Below are 21,091 nucleotides of genomic sequence, written 5' to 3' on the forward strand. Positions count from 1 at the left end.
AATTAAATCCACTTTTAATTATGTACTAGGTTTAATGTAATCTTTAGGGCTAATAATAATCTACAATCATTTAATTTGCTAATTGTCTTCATCCATCTCTTTAGCGAGTCCTTTGAGTTCAGGAAAATTATACAACCATTGTAATGAATGTACTCGTAGTACAAATCCATCTACAAGTTGGTCTAAGCCTAGGCGCAGACCATCGATTTTTCGTCGGCCCGATAGTTTAATCGGGCAAATAGGGCACCACAACTATCGGCTAACTAAAAATCGGTGGTCTGCGCCTAGTCTTATGTATAGTCTTGCTAAAATATTTTATTGGATTAACTTCTCTAAAGTCATTATTTTATTATTTTTTTGTCAATATTATAGCGTCATTTTGTATTAAGTTCGAATAAATCTTATTCTTATTCGATAAACTAACCTAACCTAACCTAACTACCTAGGCCTGCATTCAGATCGCTTTTTTACCTAAAATATGGTGCAGTCCTGTTGTCCCCCCTGCTTGGCCCCCCTAGGGGAGCCAACAGGATTTCGAAATCCTGTTGTCCCCCCTGGCTAGGGGAGACAACAGGACTAGATTTTTAATCAATGATTTGAGGACTGTTGTCAAAAATGATTTAAAAGCCATAAAATTTTATAACATTTAAGAAGGACTGGAGTACCTGAATGAATGCCAAATTGCCAAACTGAATACCTAAACGTATGTCAAATAATAATTAACATTTGGATAACGAAAAAAATATAAGTTCTTGGTACCGTTACTATTTCAGACTATTTCAAAATCTGCTTAACTTGCTTTTGACAGAATCGTTATGAATTATCACTACTAAATAATATTATAAATGCGAAAGTAACTTTATCTTTTTTTATAAATAAATATAAACATATAGCGGACAAAGCCGTAGGCAAAAACTAAGTACTTACCTCTATTATGCTATTCTCATGTATAAAAAATATTATCTAGGTACCTACTGTAAAGTTTATCAAGTGTAAGTAAAAATCCGTTTAGTAGTTTTTACGTGAAAGAGTATCAAACATCCATACTCACAAAGTTCCGCATTTACTTACAACATTAGTAGGTAGGATGCTAAAACTGAATAATTTTAAATCTATACTTAATATTATAAAGCCGAAGAGTTTGTTTGTTTACTTGAACACGCTAATCTCAGGAACTATCGGTACGATTTGAAAAATTCTTTCAGTGTTAGATAGCCCATTTATTGAGGAAGGCTATAGGCTATATACTATCACGCTACGAGTAATAGGTGCAGAGCAAAAATGAAAAATTTTGCGAAAACGGGTTTTCATGCATACGAAGTCGCGGGCACAGCTCGTTAAATAATATTCAACAAATTACTTGCTCAGTGACAGTGATTCAACTAGCAGCCGCCCGCGATTTCGTCATATTATTTTCAATCCTTTAATAAATAAATTCTGTTCTTAGTGGATATCCTACACCCTATAAGGAAACCTACCTGCCAAATTTCAAGTTTGTAAGTGTTAGTTAATACCGGCCGGCACCAATACCTATCAAAATTGTAATTAGCTATTACCTTGACAAACTGAGACAAACGTTTAAGTATTCAGTTTGGCAATTTGGCATTCAGTCAAATACTTCAGTTTTTCATAAATAATGCTATAAAAATTTATGGCTTTTAAATAATTTTTGCCAGGGGGGACAACAGTCCTCAAATCATTGATTAAAAATCTAGTCCTGTTGTCTCCCCTAGCCAGGGGGGACAACAGGATTTCGAAATCCTGTTGGCTCCCCTAGGGGGGCCAAGCAGGGGGGACAACAGGACTGCACCTAAAATATAAATATTTATAGTATCCAAAATTATCTGCAGGCTGTAGTGGAGCACTGTTACGCGTAAAACTTAAAAATACAAGAACATCATAATTATAACTGATTTTTGTAAATTATTTAGTATGAATGAAGTAGGTATCAGATAATTTGAAAGATGTCTCATTAGAACTTATTTGAATTTTTCGGTCGGCATGTAATAAAATGCATTTTTTTTTAAATAAAATATTTATTACTTAATTTAAGAAAGTTTTATGTTTATATCAACAGCTTATAATATAATTATGTACAGGACGTCTATGAAAATAAAAGTTATAATAATTTTAAATGATCTAACAAGCTACTCTTATTGTGTTTTTGTTTCTCTTCAGTCTTCATTTTCTTCACGAGTCTTGGAGTGCCGACGTTAGTTTCAGCTTTCCTTTTGGTTACCTGTAACAATAGAAAGTTGTTATTATTACAGTAATTTCATATTTATCTAATTCGTTTCAATAAGTATAATAAATCTTTAGTGATTGTACCGCTAATTCAGGCATGATATTACCAAAGGCCAAATTTTTTCTTTAGCTTATTGGGACTTGTTAAGAAGGACACATCGTTTTCCTCGAAATGCTTTCGTGTCTCCATTCCAATACTACTTGTCACCCTATGCCATTGCAATCACAAACGGGTAGTATGGACACGACGCATGTAGGACGTCCCACAAATTAGCAGATATATAATGTATGGCCCGATATAATTCGTATTAAGTGTGATAGCACACCAGGCTGTTTCTGTTGCAAAGTATGACTTATTACAACTGCGCAAAAGTGTTACTGAACATACTTTAGGTTCGTCATCGGGTGTGATGGCGGCGAAGACGAAGTTCCTCTTGCTGGAAGGCGCCAGGCGGCCTGGTTTGGGCGCGTCGTCGTCTGCTACCAGTGGTGTTGCGAGCGCGGCAAGTCGGGCTAACGCACCGCGCCCGCGGGTTAGTAGAGAGCCGTGGTAGTTTTGCTGCAATTCAAGAATACACGACATGTTGAGTCTAATTTTCATGTCCTTAAAGTTATGGACGGACCTTATTGGATGGACTCTTTAGATATTAAATATGATCATTATTGCATTATTTTAAAGCTTAGCGATTTGGTTCACTTCGGAAGCGTAATCCAGAGATATCACGGTCATATTATGGTGTACTAGCTGACCCGGCGAACTCTGTTCCGCCTTAAAGGCAATAAATAAGCAAATCTTTCCTTATTTGCTCATCGTTTAGACCTACCCTGGACTACGACAAACATTTTAACACCAAAATCAGCTCAATCGGCCCAGCCGTTCTCGAGTTTTAATCAGACTAACGAACATCAATTCATTTTTATTAATATAGATAGATAGATTAGTTTCTTAAACAGTTATTGTTTGTCAGTTATTTTTTCTCTGTATGTTTTCCAAATAAAACAATATTAAATTAAGTACTACATCTAGTGCAGAGTCAAGCTCAGGATATCAAGAGCTATTTATTACTCAAACTAAAATGCACCCCTATGTAAAAAGACTACATAACAAAAAAAAAAAGCTCATAAGTAGTTTTTAAAAAACACAAATAAATATACAAATAAGTACCTGGAATACTGGGAACGGTTTCTTTGGGCTAGGTATATCTTTCTTCTTCTCAGGAACAGCAAAGGTGTGGGCCACTTCGACTTTAGTCTGATTGACTTCTTCTAGCAGACTGGACATGGTTCTTGAGGTGAGATTAGCTTTAATTATCGTTGTCCGATTCACACTGACGTCCAAATCATCTTCTTTTTCGCCTTCGTTTTTCTGCAAAAAAAATGTTCTGTAAGTATTAAAAATAAGGTTCATTCAAATAAGCAGGAGTCAATAAATAATACTTTACCAATTGCCTCAAGAACATTTCCCTTTCGTGCCTCTGCTTGCGCCACTGCTCCTCCGATTCAAACTCTTCCTCTTGAGTGTCTTTCAATTCATCTGGCACAGTCCCAGTTGCTTCTTCGCCATCTAACACAGAAAAATTATGGTTCATTCGTAGTTAAATACATATGGTAAGAACACAACAAAGAGTCACAGGGGATGGTTAAATTCTATTATGATTTTGACAAAGCATACATTCTGATATTCTAGAATTTCTAGATTTCTAGGTATGTGTATTCTTTACAAAATATTGTGTTTGGGGCTTGCTATAACAGACCTGCATCTCGCCAGCGGAACTTGCGCTGTCGGCCTCCGCCGCCCAAGTCTCCGTCTTCAAACAGCAACTCCTGAATCAATCTCACTTCACGCTTGTCTTGGTCTAACACGTCTCGCCTGTAAAAAAGACAGATTCCAAATTTCTATAAAATGTCTAATTTTCTTCCATCTTTGGCGTCAGACTTCATAATATTTTTAAAGGCTAGTTTAAAATGCTTGATTCATCAGCATACAGCACCTCTACGCAACTGCAAGTTGTTTAGTATTGTGCTGACTGCCTAAATCGTGACTCGACATGATGATACCTCATAGGGACACGAGTTTGTTCAAATTCAAATGCTTCGTTAAATCAGAAGCGCGCAAGCAGCGGTCTTAAGATCTTTAATACAAACGCACATAGGTACTGAATTACTGATCTATCAGCGATAACGGCCAATATGGACCTGAAACCATCATAAGAAAGATACTCCTTATTGCACACCACTCAAAACTGACAACAAAAAAAAAGAAATAAAACATCGAAACTGCTCAAAAGCGATCTTATATCTATGCTACTGACATGTGTATCTGCCCCAGCTCCCTCTGCAGTCGGCCCTGGTGGAAGGTATCAGCATCGCCCTCCTCGCGCTCCATGCGGTCGAGGCCTGCCTCGTCCTCGTCGCCCGACCCCACCCACTCGTCTTCAGACGTCAATTCGGCCTCTTGCTCGAAGAATTCGGATGCTTTCTTCTTTTTTTTCTTTATTAGCTGAGGTTGCACTTCCACCTGTAATAATTGTTATTGTTAGCATGTTACAAGTGTTACTAGGTGCTCAACCTCGCAAATAAACTGCGGAAATCAGTTAACTAACATCTCTTTCTCTCTCTGTAGAGTTGTAATATAAAACTTTCTTTTATCGAGTTCAAAGTGACAATAGTCGAAATGTGATGGTCTCGGACTGGCCGACTTGTGATCCGAGGAACGCGAGTAGAATTCCCGCCGCCGCGCTCGACTATTATGGTGAATACACTCGTGATACACAAACAAACATTATTTAGCTTACTACGAGGGGAATATTATGGGAATAAAATTTTAAAAAGTACTACGAGTATTTTTAGACTTCACTGGTCTTTTAATTTCTCCCTGACCTTGACAACTATGCTAAGCTTTTAAAGAAAGAAAGAAAGGCTTTGGAAAATATCTTCACACATACCTCATTTTCTTCAGAATCATACTCCACCAACTTTTCCTCTTCATTTTCATTGTCTGATAAAATATATTCATCTGCCTCTTCTGGTCCACTATATTCTTCTTCTTCATCGTCTAAAAAGTTTAAATATATTTTTTTTTCTTTTTTTTGCGAATTAAAAAATGTTAATTGCAAATATAAATGAATAAAAAACCTTCGTATCCGTAAACGAACTAAAGTCGCTGACATAGCCCGACAGATTAGCAAGCTGAAGTGGCAATGGGCAGGGCACATAGTACGCAGAACTGACGGCCGATGGGGCAGCAAGGTTCTGGAATGGAGGCCGCGTACCGGAAGGCGCAGCGTGGGACGTCCACCTACAAGGTGGACCGACGACATCGTAAAGGTAGCAGGGAAACGCTGGACGCAGGCCGCTACCAATCGATCAACGTGGAAAGCATTAGGGGAAGCCTATGTTCAGGAGTGGACGTCCTATGGCTGACATGATGATGATGAAAAAACCTTCAAGGATATTTTAAAAAATTAAGACTTTTGTATTCTTTCTTTGTATTATATACCTGATATCTGCAGTGCACGCTGTTCAAGTTTCTTCTTTTTAAACTTCTTTTTCTTCTTCAGTTCACCTTTATCTTCTGTATTATCATTAGTCTCGTCATCAGAATCAATCACAAATCTCTTTTTAGCTTGTGTATTAGTAGGTTCTTCATTTTCTTTATCCATTTTTGTTTTCTTTTGTTCATTACTGTTTTTGCCATCAAAAAAGAACTTCAATGGTTTGGCAACTTCTATTTCTGGCTCGTTTAATTCATCAAGAACTGATTTCAAGATATTTTCATCATGTTTTCTGTTCTTTTCAATACTTTCATCAATTTTTGCCTCACATGGTGTAAGATCTTGAACTGATTTCAATACGTTTTTGTTGTTCTTTTCTATACTATCAACGATTTTTGGCTCGCATGGTGTAGGATCTTGAGAGATATCATCACTAGTATTAAATTTATCATTGTCAGCTGGAGATACGAACTGGTTATCATAAAAGTTGCCAGTGCACATGTTAAGTAAATCCTCTCCAATAGGTTGCGACTGGGATAGCTGTGATTGAGTGGTTGGTGGTTGAAACTCGACAAAATTTTGCGAGAAGCTTCCAGAACACATGCCTACAACTGCATCCAAATTATCCTGGAAAAAGTTAACAAAACTATTAATAAATGTGTCAATTGTGTATTTCTTAATGTTATGTCATGTTTAAGATGTTACATTGATTTTAATCGAATTTAAACATAATACATACATCGTAAGGTTGAGTTTCAGATATAACATTGAGCTTTTCAGGACCCTCTAATTGCAGGTTTATGTCATTTGTTGTATTTGTACTATTCAAAATTGAGAATGTTTGCGTGCCCAAAAGTTCATCATCTTTTTTGCTGTTGCTTTGTAATTTGTCATCTACACAATCTAGACTTGATAAAATTTCTCCCGATGTTTGTTTCGGTACTTGAGCCAAGTGTAGAACATCATCTGAAAAAAAGTTATTTAAATATGAAACTTTCTATAAAACATCTAAGAAACGCAGCACGTCTTTAGGAAAATATCTACCTTGTGAATCTGTAAATACGTCACTTTGACTTTGCAATGTTAAAGGTTTATCAGTATCTGAAACTTCACTTGCTACATTGGTTACAACAGGAGCAGTATCATCGCTATTTAATTTAGGTGTGTCTTCGTCATCAGAATCTTCGAAAGCTTTTAGAATTCTTCCCTTTTTAGGCTTAGTCGTCTCCTTCTCATCTTCCGATTCCGAAGAATCTTCTTCACTGGAATCTTCCTCGCTTACTTCGGCATCTGCGTCTACATCATCATCAACCTCAGCATTATCTTCAAGATCATCTTCATTATGATCATCATTTGTCTTTTCATCATCAACCCCACCCTGTTCTGTTCCATCTTCGTCAGATTCTTCTGCCTCATCAGCTATCAAGGAGTTCTTTTTCCTTGGCTTGTCTTTAAGGCAAACATCATCCTCTATTGGTTCTTCTTCACCTTCTGATGACGATTCCTTCTCCACTGCATCATCTTCATCCAACTTTGCTTCTAAATTGTCAAGTTCATCTTCTGGTTCAGAGTCTTCACCTCTGATAGCATTTAATTCCTTTTGCTGCTGTTTCTCGCCGTCAAGGCGTTTGGCCCATTCAAGAGATCTTTGCTCAGCAATTTTTTCTTCTAATTCTTGCTTTAGTTTTAGATGTAGAGTGCCAGGTTTTTGCCTATAAACGAAAAATACATAATTAAAAAAACAACCAAAAATATTCTTCAAATTTCTAAGAAGTTCTATTCAATAAAGTTTAAATAAAAGACAATACCTTTTTTCTCTTTCTCTCTCCATTTCCTCTGGCGTCTTCAATTTAGAAAAGAAGGTAAATCTCTCTTTTAGCAATTGAACACCACTTTTCCTTGGTGCCTTTGGATCAGTACCATCCAAGTCAATCACCATTCCTGGGGCTCCTGTCAACTTCGGTTTGACACTCAACACTGGTATATTGTCTCTTACAAGTGCTGGTGAATTAAAATTTGCACTAGTATCTAAAACAAAAGAAAATTCAATTAAATAATGGACATTTTCTATGACTATCATCATCATTGCTACTAATAATATATCCTTAGTGCTCTGACAAAATGTTAACTCACTTTTTATGATCTCTGCATTTTCAATGATTGAATCTATTTCATCCATATTAATATCATTCATATCCGCATCATCATCCGGAAACTCAGTCATATCAAATTCATCAGCTGAATTATTTTTAGTTTTGTCACAACTTATGTCATCTTCCTTTGAAATGTTATTACCAGATTCAATGTCTTCAGTATTGATTGTTTCAGTATTTTCTGAGTCATTATATTGTAAAGATATTAGCTGACTTTCTAATTCAGTGTTATTTTGGCCAGTTTTAGATTTACCATCTTCAGAACAGCTTTCTGATGTATTTTCATTCACAATCCCTTCATTTTCATGAACTTTATCATCATTTATATTATTTGACAATAATTTCTCAGTTTCTGCATTATTCTCCATTTCAATATCTTCTGTATTGTTTACATCGACTTTTGAAATAGTATCATCTTCAACAGAATCATTATAAACCAGCTCTATTTCTGCAGATAAATCTGCGGATTTATTAATAGCATCTACACTATCTTTATTATTTGGGTCAACCTCTGCAATTTCAGAAGTGTCACCTTTTGTTTCATTAAATTGAGGTGATTTTGCATTGACCTCAGTCAATATTTCATTGATTGGTTCCTTTTCTTCATGAGATATTTCAGAAACTTCATGCACATCATTTTCTCTAATTTCTTCATCTGTATGACTATTCCATTGGGGTGATTTTGCATTGACCTCAGACAATGTTTCTTTGTTTAGTTCTTTCTCTTCAGTTGATGTTTGTGGAGCTTCAGTAAAATCTTTTTCGTCATCATTAGCATTATCAGAACCAATGTTATCAGTAACCGTGTTATTCACAGGAATATTATTCATATCCTCATTTGTATCAATGGGTTCATCTTCCTCTGTATCACTTTTACATAATTCCATCATTTCTCTTTGCCTTTGTTCAAGCATTGTGCTGAAAAGACAAAAAGTTTGATTCAGTATTAATTCTGTATTTTTTACCAAATTAATGAAACATTACAGTTTTTATACATAATAATAAAGACTTATACCCTTATTAATAATAACGCAAACAGCTTAATAAACCTATTTTAACTATTGCACTGTTTTGTCACTTTCTATCAAATAATGACAGCACCAAGTTGGTACGAGATAAAACAATGCAATAGTTAAAATAGGTTTAATAAGCTGTTTATTGTAGCTGTTTATGTTCATTGTTACGAATAAGAGTATAAATATTTAGACTTATTGACTTACACATATTGTTTCAACTGTTCTTCATTCATTTTAATGGGGAGGGCTTTCCCATCTGAAGTAACTGCTGGCTTTCTTCGTTTCATGATGTCTTGCAGTGACAATGCTTTGGGCCTGTGATATGGTAAAGACACTTCTTTTTCTCTGAGCATGCGGTTGGATTCACTTTTGATTTTCTGCATGTTTTCCATTGCTTGTTTGGCAGACATCTGTAACATAAAAATGGATGTGATATAATAAATAATCTTTATTAAATAATTTAGTTATTATTTAAAACCATATTATTAACCAATCTTGAATAAATTGATGACGATCCAGGTCTTGAATAAATTTAAAAGTGGCAGTAGGCAACTTGCCAACTTTTGGATTAAATCAAAACAAGATAGAAGTTTTCCTGCTTCAATTAATTGCTATATAAGTTTGAATAAATTCAAAATGTTGCAAGATAAAGAGTATAGATTATGAAAACTTAAAACAAACCCTTTGTGGTTTTGGTGAAGTAAGTTTTGTTCTCTTCATCTGTGGTTTTGATTTGTAAACTTTTTTGTTTTGATTACTTTCTTCATCCGAAGTATCTGGGTCACAAATAGACATTTTCAGAGATGCAGATCTTTCTTTAATTATCTGAAAAAAAAAAGAACAATTTATTCAATAATTAAGAGCGTTTACGTCTAGCGTGGCATGNGCAAAATGGGGGCCTTGACAGTTGATACATGTAGCTTTGTCTTCCGTAACTTGGCATTCCTCAGCAGAGTGTGGTTGTGTGCATCGGTAGCATCTTGGCTTGGATCGGCATTGAGACTTAACGTGGCCAAAACGACAGCAGTTCATGCATTGGATAGTTGGGAGTTGGTACGTCTCAACTGGTAATGAGTTGTGGAAGCAAAAGACTCTTTCCGGGAGAACTTGACCCTTAAATGTGACTACGACTGTTTGTGTGGGGACCCAGGAAGTTTGATTTTCTTGAACTAGTTTCCTATTGAGACGGCGCGCCTTCAAAAGGATACCGCAGCCGTCTGGGGTAGTCAAGGATTCTGCGAGTTCCTCCATGGTCCAGTCTGTAGGGATATTTCGAATGAGGCCCATGCGGGTCACGTTATAAGTTGGGATGGAAGCTACATATTTGTACATGGACAAAATTTCATTATTAAGGAAATTGTTGGCAGCAGTGGATGAAAGAAATTCGACAGAAATCCTGTTTCTGCCAATTTTTTTGACACCGTCTAAAATAATTCCCTGTATCTTGTTAGTGACCAGAAATTTGCCAAATCTCATGGGTTGAATATAAGCTGGGGAAGAAGGTTCATTTTCCACATGGGAAACGTGAACGATAAAGGGGCCTTTGTCCTGGTCGCTGTATATTTTAGGAGCAATCACAAGTGAGGGATGTGTGTACACCGATTGATGATTTTGTGAAGATCCGTCTGTGTTTGTCCTCTTGGCGGGCTCGGAGTCAACCTCCGTATCTAGGCGGCGTTTAGTTGCCGTTTGGGAGAATAAGGGTTGGGAGACCTCCATTGTATCCGTCTGATCTGGAGGATCAGGCGGGTCGGGAGGACTAGGGTCCATTTTTGTTAAAACTTACCGAGAATAAATAAACTTATGTACCACCACCCTTGTTTTAGTAATAATTTAGCTTAAAATTGGTTTTCTGTAAAAGATTACACTAGTAATTACACCAAAACTAATTGTTTTCCTGAAACACGTGTAGCCACTGACACTCGCGAGACGGAAACCCCCATCCAAAAATTATTAACCAACATCACAACACGTCAAAATAAAAGTTCCCGCCAAGTTTGACAGTGACAGAAGAAGTCATCAGATGACATCTTTTTTTTAGTCATACCCACAGATATGTGGTCATACCTAAATGGAGTCAAACGCGATTATATTTAGATTATATTAGATTATATTTTGATATTGGCGTAATGGAGACGTTCCTCTCATGGCCTGTTTAAGTAAACTTAAAAAGCCGGGTAACGTGAGTTTTGCTTTACACTATCAACAAAAACATTAACAGTCAACTTTGTTTAAAGTTGATATGTTTTAGTTGATTGTGTAGGGCAAAACATTGGAAACGCTCTGGAGCTTTAGTAAAGTTTATAAAGAAGTAACCAACACAATTTATTTTAACCCTGTTTAATTTAACAAAGTTTATAAAGACACTATTGTTGAAATTAAATTAAACTTCAAATTTTGCTATTATTTAATTTAATTATGTACCAGAATTTACAATAATAAATTATATCAACAAAAAATGCATGTCATCATCACCAAAATCTGTTATTATTCTCCAATAGCTGATAGATCTGGGCCAGATTCTTTTGTTTTAGGTAAATCACAAATAACTGCTTCAGCAGTTGTTAGTAGTGAAGCTACGCCACTTGCATCAGTTAAAGCTCTTCTTACCACCTTCGTCGGGTCAATAATTCCCTTTTCAATCATATTCACGTATTCATTATTTATTGCATCATAACCAAAGTTATCAGCCATGTCTTCCACCTTAGACACGACTACAGCACCATCGAATCCTGCATTGCTAGCAATAGTCAAACAAGGTGTGCGTAAAGCTTTCTTAACGATAGATATTCCAGTTGCCTGATCAGCATTTGCAGCTTTTATTTTATCCAGAACAGGAATACAACGAAGCAGAGCTGCTCCTCCACCAGGTACAATTCCTTCTTCAACAGCTGCCCTTGTGGCATTCAGAGCGTCATTCACGCGATCCTTCTTCTCGTTAACTTCTACTTCACTACACCCTCCAATGAGTAAAACAGCTACTCCAGACTGTAATCGAGCCATTCGTTCTATAAGCCTCAGCTTATCGTAATCACCAGTTGTAGTTGATAGGTCTTCCTTAATTTCTTCAATCCGCTGTTTAATATCATCTTTATTGCCGTGACCTTTTAATAAAAGAGTCGAATCTTTTGTAATGACCACCTCGCCAACTTTTCCAAGACTTTCTATACGACAATCTTCTAACCTAATTAAGTTAGGATCATCCTCAAATACACAACCACCTGTAGCGATAGCCATATCCATGAGACAATTTTTTCTATAGTCTCCAAATCCAGGAGCTTTAACTGCAACTACTGGCAGGCCAATTTTAAGTTTGTTGACTATTAAAACGGATAGAGGCTCCCCATCGAAGTCTTCTGCAATAATTACTAAGGGCTTTTTTTGAGAATTTGCTATTTCTAGAGCTGGAACTAATTGTGTCGCTGTGAAAATTTTTTTCTGGGAAAATAAAACTAAAGCATCATTGTATTCAACTCTAGGCCCTTTGGTAGAGTTTATAAAATATGGCGACACATAGCCACGATCAAATTTCATCCCTTCTATTATTTCCATTTCGTCATTTAGAGTTTTCCCATCTTTAACAGTAATTACACCATCTTTACCAACCTTTTTCATAGCATTAGCTATTAGTTTTCCAATGGATCGATCACCATTTGCAGATATTGTTGCAACCTGCTCTATTTCTTCAGACGTCTTGACGGGCTTAGACATTTCTTTTAATTTTTGCATTACAGCTTCTACAGCTACCATCACACCTTTTCTAATCTCAATAGGATTTGCTCCTCTGGAGATTGTCTCGAAACCTTCCTTCGCAATAGCCCTTGCTAATATTGTAGCAGTCGTTGTTCCATCTCCAGCTTCTTCATTAGTTTTGTTTGCAACATTTTGCACCAACTTAGCTCCAATGTTTTGGAATCGATCCTTTAACTCTATCCCTTTTGCTACTGTGACTCCGTCCTTGGTTATTTTCGGTGGACCATAAGTTTGTTCTAATATAACGTTGCGCCCTTTTGGGCCCATGGTTACAGCTACGGCATCAGCCAGTATATCAACACCCTGTAACATAAGTGATCTAACATCGGGACCAAACCTCACTTCTTTAGCGTAGCTTCGTTTAGGTATATACTTTGGTTTGAAAATCCCATATTTTAAAATATTCTGCACTCGATACATTTTTTTAGTCTAGATTATTTATTTAGAAGTTCACTTAATTTTTCGTAGTCAAAAGAAAATGAGAATGCAAACTGTCACTCATTGCGCGTATAATTATATTTTTATTTGATTAATTCCAATTTTGAATAGCATTAGCAGCCACTATTTTAAATTTAGGACCAAGGTTTTATTTTTCAATCTAGGAATAAAATAATGAATTATTGATTTTGTTATTATAATCGTACAATAATAGTTAAGTTTTATGATTAAATTAAAAGTTAAGCTTACAAAAAAAATGTTTTGTTTTGTGGTAAAATAATTATTTTTAACTAGACCTAAAAACATTGTACCAATTTAAAAAGTAAGCTGTCATGTGTTGTCCGTCTGACAGAAAGAAATGTGGTGACATGTGAGGGAGGGGGAAACGGTTAAAAATCGCATTTTTGAATTTTTTGTTGCTTTTGAGTTTTGTTATTTGGTTTCATCTACATCTATCCCTTTGAACTCGATTCTCAATCTAATTATGGGTTCTTGCAATAAACAGAAATCTATAGCAATAAACTTAGATATTGGAGATCAGTTAACTTCTATATCATGTGGTCATGTAGTCGTGGAACTCATAAAATTCATCGCTTACCAGAGGTTACAAATACCGTACACTTACCAGTGGTTGAAACAAATAGTAACAAAAAAGAAGATGTGTGAGGACGAAGAAAAGAAGGACAGCTTTCAGTCTGAGAGGCATTTTAGGATAGCATCGACCGCACTCGATAATTTGGACTTTATTTTGAAGGTAAATAAATCACATGCGTGTTTACTGTTTACTCATTTCCTTTTTTAAACCATCTTCTAAATTATACTGTTCGTTGTTCTAGAGCTTATTGGCAGAGATAGGCGGTCCTTCAACTCCAGAAGAAGTTTGCATAGCTCTGGGTGCTACTCCAGTGACGTGTAAGGAGGTGTACAGATTAATTCTGCCCTCCGCCGTCCATAAACCACAGTGCCATTCTCCTCATATTGCCAATGACCAGAAGATCCAGCGTAATGTGTTCAGGTAAGAATAAAACATCATTCATCCAGGTAGTGCACATATTACAGCAAATTAGATGTATCTACACTTTTTTGTTCCAAATTCGCCTCTATTACAAACACATAAGAAGCATTTATCTCAATGTGCTGTCATCTGTATAGTCATCTATTCTGCCGCACAATTTATAAACGCAGTAAGTACCACTTACTGCATTTATGATTGTTTTGAATATTCTGAATCCTGACATCGCGATCTATAAGAATCAAAGACCCGTTTTTTTCTATCTATCTTAGAACGGAAGATACATGTTATCATAAACGCAGTAAAGAGCAGATTGTGGGTTTCTTCACATACTATGTTAGCAGTAAGAGCACCAGGGTTCGAAAATATCCGATATTTATTATAAATATCAAAATATCGGATATTTATGATATATATCAGATATATATCAACTTTGATATATATCCATTTTGTATGAAAGCCATACTATTATTTTTTTGTATTATTCATGAATATTATTGCATAAGTGTTACATAAACATGTTTTTAATGTTTTTAAAACTTAAAATCAGACAAATAAAGCAAAAACATAAAATTTCTTTTAAATACCGCAAAATCAACTAAAAAAATAAAAATCTTATGTCAAAAAGTATAAATACAGTAACAAATTTTAAAAGTTGATATATATCAATAAAACCAGCTTGATATATATCGGATATATATCCGATATATATCAAGATATATATCCTTTGATATATATCCTCGAACCCTGAAGAGCACATAATAACTTAATATTACGTGAATACTCGCGCTTACTTAATTTGCTACACAGTAATAGTGCAGTATGTACCAATTACATCATTCTTATTATGTTTCTACAATTGTTAAGTTCACCTTGCACATAGTATATGTGCAGTAATTCCACTTAAACACACACTGATATTATGTTTCCATAGGAAAAACAGATGACTTGTACTTAATATTAATGCAGTAATTACAATTATACTGCGTACATACTAAGGATTGTCAGAGTGCTGCCTAGGTGTTAACATGTTATGAACGCAGTGGCTGACTCTTACGTTATTGGAAGAAGTTGAAAACCTGTCCAAATGACAAATCTAGCCGAAGACCCAAGAGCTAGATTGACCCGACACTATACCGAAGATATCCCGGACGTGTCTGTACGAGATTAGAATGGCTCTCAAACAGCTGAAAAACAACAAGGCACCGGGCGATGATGGAATCACGGCTGAGCTTCTGAAATCAGGCGGAACGCCGGTACTAAAGGCTCTTTAGAAGCTATTCGATTCCGTCATCCTTGAGGGAAAAACGCCTACGGCATGGCACAGAAGTGTGGTGATACTCTTCTTCAAAAAAGGCAACAAAACCTTGTTGAAGAATTTATTTTATACCCATCTCACTTCTGATTCTGTTTTTGAGAGTCATCATGAATGGTTTCACGCGACATCTAGCCTCCCGAACAAATCGGTTTCCGATAAGGCTTTAGTATGATAGACCACATACTTATCTATGGCAGAAAACTGAGGAGAATAATCAGCAACTTTGTCTGGCATTTGTGGTCTATGAGAAAGACTTCTCTCTTCAAGCTACAGTCTCTCCAACGGTGCCAAATTTACTATAGATATAATCGTTGAAGGGCTTGTACGAATAGGCCACAATGTCAGTCCGTCTCCGGGATCAGGACTTCAGTTGCAGCGAGGGGTCAGACAGGGAGATGTCATATTTCTAAAACTGTTCACTACCACTCTGGAAGATGTTTTCAAGCTTCTGGACTGGAGCGGATTGGGCATAAATATCATCAGCTAGTACATCACCCATCTTCGATTCGCGGACGATATCGTAGTCATGGCTGAGAACGTGGAGGATCTAAGCTCAATCCTCGATTGCCTCAATAGAGCCTCTCAACAAATGGGTCTTTAATGGACAAGACAAAAATCATGTCAAATGCCGTGCTGCACCCACTCCTCTGAAGTTTGGAGACACTATAAGTTGTCTGATGGCCGCTGGGGCAGGAAAGTTCTTGAGTGGCGACCATGAGCTGGAAGACGCAGCTTGGGCAAGCCTCACACTAGGTGGACCGATGATCTGGTGAAGGTCGCGTCAGGTGCCAGGTATGCGAGCGGCACAGGACTGGTCTTTGTGGAAATCCTTGGGGGAGGCCGTTGTCCAGCAGTGGACGTCTTTCGGCTGAAACAAACGACCGAGTCTTTATTTTATTAGATTGGTATATTTAAGATCTAAAAGTGGGTGCCATATCTTAATTTTTGATTTAATAACAAGCGATCTCAGCAATTATTTTGTAATACTTGTTTCATTTACCCCTTGGTTATTTGGGAAAGTTCAACATGAAAGCGTTATTGGCTTATGATAAGTGCAGTATAATTGTATTATTACTGCGCATTTAAAGTTTTGATAAATTATTTTGATTTACACTCCCACTCATAAATGCAGTAAGTTGTAAAGATACGGCGCACATATTACGTTGTAAGAATTAAAATTTAAATCAATCATTTAACACATGTACCGTAAGTAACAAAAACTACTGATAAACGCAGTAAGGAACAATCATACTGCATTCATGGGTAGCAAGTATCGAACGAAAACTTAGTTAATCCATAACATAAACAGTTTTTTAATAATTTTAAATACAAAATATTAATTAAAATACAAAAACCTCATATCAAAATAAACTTTGAGTTTAGCTCTATAAGCCCATATATTTTTTTTTACAATTATTTGTATAACTAATTGTAGACACCCCAAAATAAAATTTCAACTTTGATCGCGTTTTTCTCGAAACTGTTCACGTGTTACTTACTGCGTTTATAAATTGTGCGGCAGTATTACAGACCAAATTATTAATATTTGCATTTTTTTAATTTTTACAGAACTCTGGTGACATCAGAGACTTTGAGTCAAGTTTTCTTCAGTTCCTTGCCGCCAACTAACATGTATGTGTTCATAAAAAAGAAGAATGTGAGCAATCAAGATGAAGTGGTGAACCCAGATAACTTTGTTCTCACAAGTGGCTGCAGAATACCCAGAAATTCTCGGATTGTCACACTGGATTTTAGAAGTCCGAATACAGAAAATATCTCATGTTGTAATGACTTCCATGTGTTTGGTGATGCCATCAGTAACAATTTAGAAAACCTACAAATTCAAGAGAATGTTGATGACTATGAAGAAGAATTTAACGAAATTGAATCTACTGACAGTTTGAAATGGTATCAATCTTCGTACGTAATGAAAGGTTTCAAAGACTGCACAGTAAATGGAAGTTCAGTTACAAATTCATGGTTGGAGTCTTGATGTAAGTAAATTAATACTTAGCTCTTAAGTAGGACCAATTACATACAACTTTGTTAGAAAACTTTTTATTGCTCAATTTTTATTAATACATATTGACTGATGTTATATTGATTTTCTATTAACATTTATATAAGAGCTTATTATGTAATAGCTAATTTTATTTCAAGTTTGACAAGATATTATTATGAAACATAATTTTTGATTGATGACTGAATGAGTTAAGTTATAAATGAAATTAGCAATAGATCACAATGATAGTTAATCTCTATTCTTCACTTAATGTGAAGGCATGTTTTCAATTACTGTGCCATAATTTTACAGTACAATAACTTTAAGTATTATTGCTATAAATAAATATGTATGTTCAAATAATTAGTTAATTTGTTTTCAATCACAACTTTAACAAATGAACTTCTCCCTGACCGTCACTGAAAATGTCTCTTTCTCTGTTGACAACACAAACATCCTTTAATCTTCTTTCCTTGGGTCTTGCCGTACAGTTTCTCCATTGATCACAATTATTTAAAGCCTGATTGAATTCTACTATCAGGTTGTTTCTTCCACCATTTGGTCCTACCACAAAGTCACATCTAATAAACTTGTTTATCATGTCAGTGAGACAACATTCAAGCAATTCGTAATATTCTAGCCAATAATCCTGAGGTACCTGTGTCAGTTTGGCTCCTATAGCTTTGCTTAGAATGCCGGTTATGTAAATATCATCTATCCAAAACGGTGGAATGTATAGAGCTTCTTCACATAGTCTTGCTGCTACATCAGATGTTGCTATGTAATACCATCCCGACAAGTATGGTGGATAATCGTTCCAAACATATTCTTCTTGTGTTACGTACCACTTGTTTTCTTTATTTCGTCTAGGTTTGGTATTATTTAGCATATAACCCACCAATAAGTTTTCTTTTACACTTAAAGATTTAATGAATTTGTGGGTGCTATTTATGTTGAATACTATGTCATCGTCGACTTTAAGTATGTATGTAGGTCGGCACACATTGCTGGCCCAATTTAGGCCCATGAGATGCTTGTATGTTAAGTTTCTGTAGTTCTCTAAAAATGATCCCTGTAGAATGTCTCCGTAGATCTCTTGTTCGCTCTGAATAGCTTCTTGGGTAATGTATCTGAAAATATCATCACAAATTAGATAAAAAAGTATCTTAATCAAAGTTCTACTTCAAGTAGCTACTTACTTCTCATTTGGAGGTATTTTTGCAAGTAAAAATATTCTTATAGCATTCATAGATTTCAATAGTCCAGCTGGCATGGCCCTTCTGTGGGCGCTGCGTAGCTCGACATGCCCCACGTATGACGTCACAATTATTGCCAAAAATGGCTTTTCTGTATGGAGAGGTTTAGAATCATTTGATGATAAGATAAAATACTTTATAGAAAGTGGTTACTTGTTCCAACTTACCATCACAGATTGTATTGGCAGGATTGATTAAGTTTTTGTTCATGAAATCATAGTTACTTTTCCTTAATAATAATGTGTTGTTCATGTCAATATTTGTACTCCATAAAATCCAAATACACAAGGAAATGAATGCAAACAATGTTATTGCTACAAATTTCTTATGCATTTTGGTAATTTAATTAATTATTTAAAATTAATTTAAAATATCTAAATCCTCTCATTAGAAACTATATTTAAAAGGGTTTAGAGTTTAGTACTTAATTATCACAGTTATAGTTCCATTTATTAGAACACTGGCTTCACTTACTTTACTTTCTACTTAGAATTTCATTTTATTCATTTACAAAAATGTAAACAAACATATAAGTGACAGCTAGTATTCATCAAGTTAATTTACACTTTGTTGAGTTGTGTTAAGGTTTAAACAGGCGCGCCACCCGTTTCGGAGACGTTTCGTTACACGCACATAGTCTTTGGTTATATCATAGTGCGTTATTTATTTTTTCACTAAAAAACAGCAAGTGTTCATGAAGCGTTTGACTTGCGTTTGAGACATAGTAGCTTTCTGTCAGCTTTTCACAACGCAGATGCGTTACAGCTTCGCCTGCGTTAGAAATAGCCTTCGTTCGTCATCCAGTCGCGTAGCACAAAATATTTAGCGCATCACAGGAAAAATGCACTAATTAGGTAAAGGGTAACCACCTTCAGGCTCGATTTTAAACAAAGCGGGAAGATTTGGAAATCTGTCCACATAATTAATTATACTTAATGATTTGCCGTGTGGGGACGGCCGTAAAAGAATACTTTTCCCCACCGCCGACAGGAGGCGTGTCGTAAGAGGCGACAAAACCCCTGTAGCACCAGACGGGCAGCAGCGTCTGCGTGCGAAACCAAACAAAAAACTGCGATCGCCAACCCGCCTGCCAAGCGTGGCGATTAGGGCAAAACCCTCCAAAATGGTTGTACACACAATAAAACGGCCCCTAGTCCCCGGCGGCCCCACTATCCCGGACCACGGTAGCGGTCACGGTAACGGTGGGGCAAGGGGTGCGAAGAATCCCCGGGGGATGCCAAGCTACCAACACCGACGACCTCTGGCCCTGGCAACCTTCAACGCTCGCACACTGCGTACAGACGTGAAGCTAGTGGAACTCGAGGAAGAATTGAGCAGGTTACGGTGGGATATCGTAGGATTATGTGAAGTCCGAAGAGAGGGGGAGGACACCATAATCCTCAAATCCGGAAACCTGCTCTATTTCCGGGAGGGCGACCAGCAGTCCCAGGGTGGTGTCGGGTTTATCGTTCACAAGTCCCTTATCAACAACGTGGTACAGATCGAGAGTGTTTCGGCGAGGGTAGCATACCTTATACTCAGAATCACCAAACGGTATTCGCTGAAGGTCATACAGGTATACGCACCGACCACGGAACACCCCGACGACGAAGTGGAGACTATGTATGAGGATATTTCCAGAGCCATACATAGCTCCCGGTCCCATTTTACCGTTGTGATGGGGGACTTCAACGCGAAGCTGGGAATACGAAGCGATAATGAGCTGAAAGTGGGGCAATTTGGGTACGGAGAGAGGAACGCACGTGGCCAACTGCTGGCTGGCTTTATGGAGAGGGAGGGCCTCTTTATGATGAACTCCTTCTTCAGGAAGCCAAAACAGCGAAAGTGGACATGGCTGCATCCCAATGGCGCTACAAAAAATGAGATCGACTTCATCTTGTCGACGAAGAAGCATATATTCAATGATGTCTCTGTGATCAACTCGGTCAAAACAGGAAGCGATCACCGAATGGTAAGAGGCACATTGAATATCAGNCAGGCCTCCTACTAGGTGGACCGACGATCTCGTAAAGGTCGCGGGAAGAGCTTGGATGCGGGCAGCGCAGGACCGTGCATTGTGGAAAGCCTTGGAGGAGGCCTTTGTCCAGCAGTGGACGTCATTTGGCTGAAACGAACGAACGAACGAACGAATGATTTTATTTATGCTAACTTGTATCACTTGTATGACTCTTACTAAACTTACGTTTTTTCGCTGAAGTAGAATATGCTGTACCTCTAGCACGAACAACTTTCGTCTTCCAAACGTTTGCAAATTCGACAAAATTCAATACCTAGCCTTCGAATTTAACGGTAACTTGACGATCTCGACTGTCAAAATAAGTTTCGTGCTACCATTTCTCACGTTGACTGGGGTGCTTTTTAAGTTTTCATACTAAATCTTGATG

At 36.8% G+C, this 21,091-nt stretch overlaps 5 protein-coding genes across 5 annotated transcripts in view; 2 read left to right on the plus strand and 3 right to left on the minus strand.

Moving 5' to 3' along the window:
• Enoph (enolase-phosphatase E1) overlaps window positions 1-9,740 on the minus strand; it is a 31,238-nt gene extending 21,498 nt beyond the window's left edge. The window contains exons 1-14 of the mRNA XM_028310362.1: window positions 9,589-9,740; window positions 9,112-9,317; window positions 7,872-8,809; window positions 7,547-7,766; window positions 6,783-7,450; window positions 6,478-6,704; window positions 5,744-6,365; window positions 5,190-5,299; window positions 4,557-4,762; window positions 3,999-4,114; window positions 3,687-3,808; window positions 3,410-3,610; window positions 2,633-2,803; window positions 2,173-2,239 (exon numbers count right to left, since the gene is read on the minus strand). Of these exons, the coding sequence (XP_028166163.1) occupies window positions 2,173-2,239; window positions 2,633-2,803; window positions 3,410-3,610; window positions 3,687-3,808; window positions 3,999-4,114; window positions 4,557-4,762; window positions 5,190-5,299; window positions 5,744-6,365; window positions 6,478-6,704; window positions 6,783-7,450; window positions 7,547-7,766; window positions 7,872-8,809; window positions 9,112-9,317; window positions 9,589-9,702 (3,988 nt within the window). The 5' untranslated portion in view covers window positions 9,703-9,740. The remainder of the gene's footprint in view (window positions 1-2,172; window positions 2,240-2,632; window positions 2,804-3,409; window positions 3,611-3,686; window positions 3,809-3,998; window positions 4,115-4,556; window positions 4,763-5,189; window positions 5,300-5,743; window positions 6,366-6,477; window positions 6,705-6,782; window positions 7,451-7,546; window positions 7,767-7,871; window positions 8,810-9,111; window positions 9,318-9,588) is intronic.
• Window positions 9,741-11,337: 1,597 nt separating this feature from the next.
• On the minus strand, window positions 11,338-13,133 carry LOC114356959 (63 kDa chaperonin, mitochondrial-like). The gene has a single exon (XM_028310361.1). The coding sequence runs from the start codon at window positions 13,078-13,080 to the stop codon at window positions 11,395-11,397; it is 1,686 nt and encodes a 561-aa protein (XP_028166162.1). The 5' UTR covers window positions 13,081-13,133; the 3' UTR covers window positions 11,338-11,394.
• A 326-nt stretch (window positions 13,134-13,459) lies between these two features.
• LOC114356955 (uncharacterized) lies at window positions 13,460-17,590 on the plus strand. The gene is made up of 3 exons (XM_028310354.1): window positions 13,460-13,852; window positions 13,935-14,113; window positions 16,998-17,590. Exons 1-3 carry the CDS (start codon window positions 13,583-13,585, stop codon window positions 17,419-17,421), a joined length of 873 nt encoding a protein of 290 aa, XP_028166155.1. The 5' UTR covers window positions 13,460-13,582; the 3' UTR covers window positions 17,422-17,590.
• A 107-nt stretch (window positions 17,591-17,697) lies between these two features.
• Window positions 17,698-19,144, minus strand: LOC114356953 (beta-1,3-galactosyltransferase 5). Its single transcript, XM_028310353.1, has 3 exons — window positions 18,854-19,144; window positions 18,630-18,777; window positions 17,698-18,560 (listed from the first exon to the last, which is right to left on the minus strand). Exons 1-3 carry the CDS (start codon window positions 19,017-19,019, stop codon window positions 17,813-17,815), a joined length of 1,062 nt encoding a protein of 353 aa, XP_028166154.1. The 5' UTR covers window positions 19,020-19,144; the 3' UTR covers window positions 17,698-17,812.
• A 586-nt stretch (window positions 19,145-19,730) lies between these two features.
• On the plus strand, window positions 19,731-20,697 carry LOC114356964 (craniofacial development protein 2-like). Its single transcript, XM_028310364.1, has one exon. It carries the CDS (start codon window positions 19,810-19,812, stop codon window positions 20,695-20,697), a length of 888 nt encoding a protein of 295 aa, XP_028166165.1. The 5' UTR covers window positions 19,731-19,809.
• The last annotated feature ends 394 nt before the right edge of the window (window positions 20,698-21,091 follow it).

The sequence above is a fragment of the Ostrinia furnacalis genome, unplaced genomic scaffold (genome assembly GCF_004193835.3).
Source record: "Ostrinia furnacalis isolate ACB-3 unplaced genomic scaffold, ASM419383v2 OfSCF3012, whole genome shotgun sequence".
NCBI classification, from domain to species: domain Eukaryota; kingdom Metazoa; phylum Arthropoda; class Insecta; order Lepidoptera; family Crambidae; genus Ostrinia; species Ostrinia furnacalis.

Coding starts and splice junctions, on each gene's coding strand:
- LOC114356955 (XM_028310354.1), top strand. CDS start 13,583: ATGGGTTCTTGCAATAAACAGAAATCTATAGCAATAAACTTAGATATT. Junction 13,853..13,934: donor ATTTGGACTTTATTTTGAAG/GTAAATAAATCA, acceptor TCGTTGTTCTAG/AGCTTATTGGCAGAGATAGG. Junction 14,114..16,997: donor ATCCAGCGTAATGTGTTCAG/GTAAGAATAAAA, acceptor TAATTTTTACAG/AACTCTGGTGACATCAGAGA.
- LOC114356959 (XM_028310361.1), bottom strand. CDS start 13,080: ATGTATCGAGTGCAGAATATTTTAAAATATGGGATTTTCAAACCAAAG.
- LOC114356953 (XM_028310353.1), bottom strand. CDS start 19,019: ATGCATAAGAAATTTGTAGCAATAACATTGTTTGCATTCATTTCCTTG. Junction 18,778..18,853: donor TGCCAATACAATCTGTGATG/GTAAGTTGGAAC, acceptor CTCTCCATACAG/AAAAGCCATTTTTGGCAATA. Junction 18,561..18,629: donor AAAATACCTCCAAATGAGAA/GTAAGTAGCTAC, acceptor TGATATTTTCAG/ATACATTACCCAAGAAGCTA.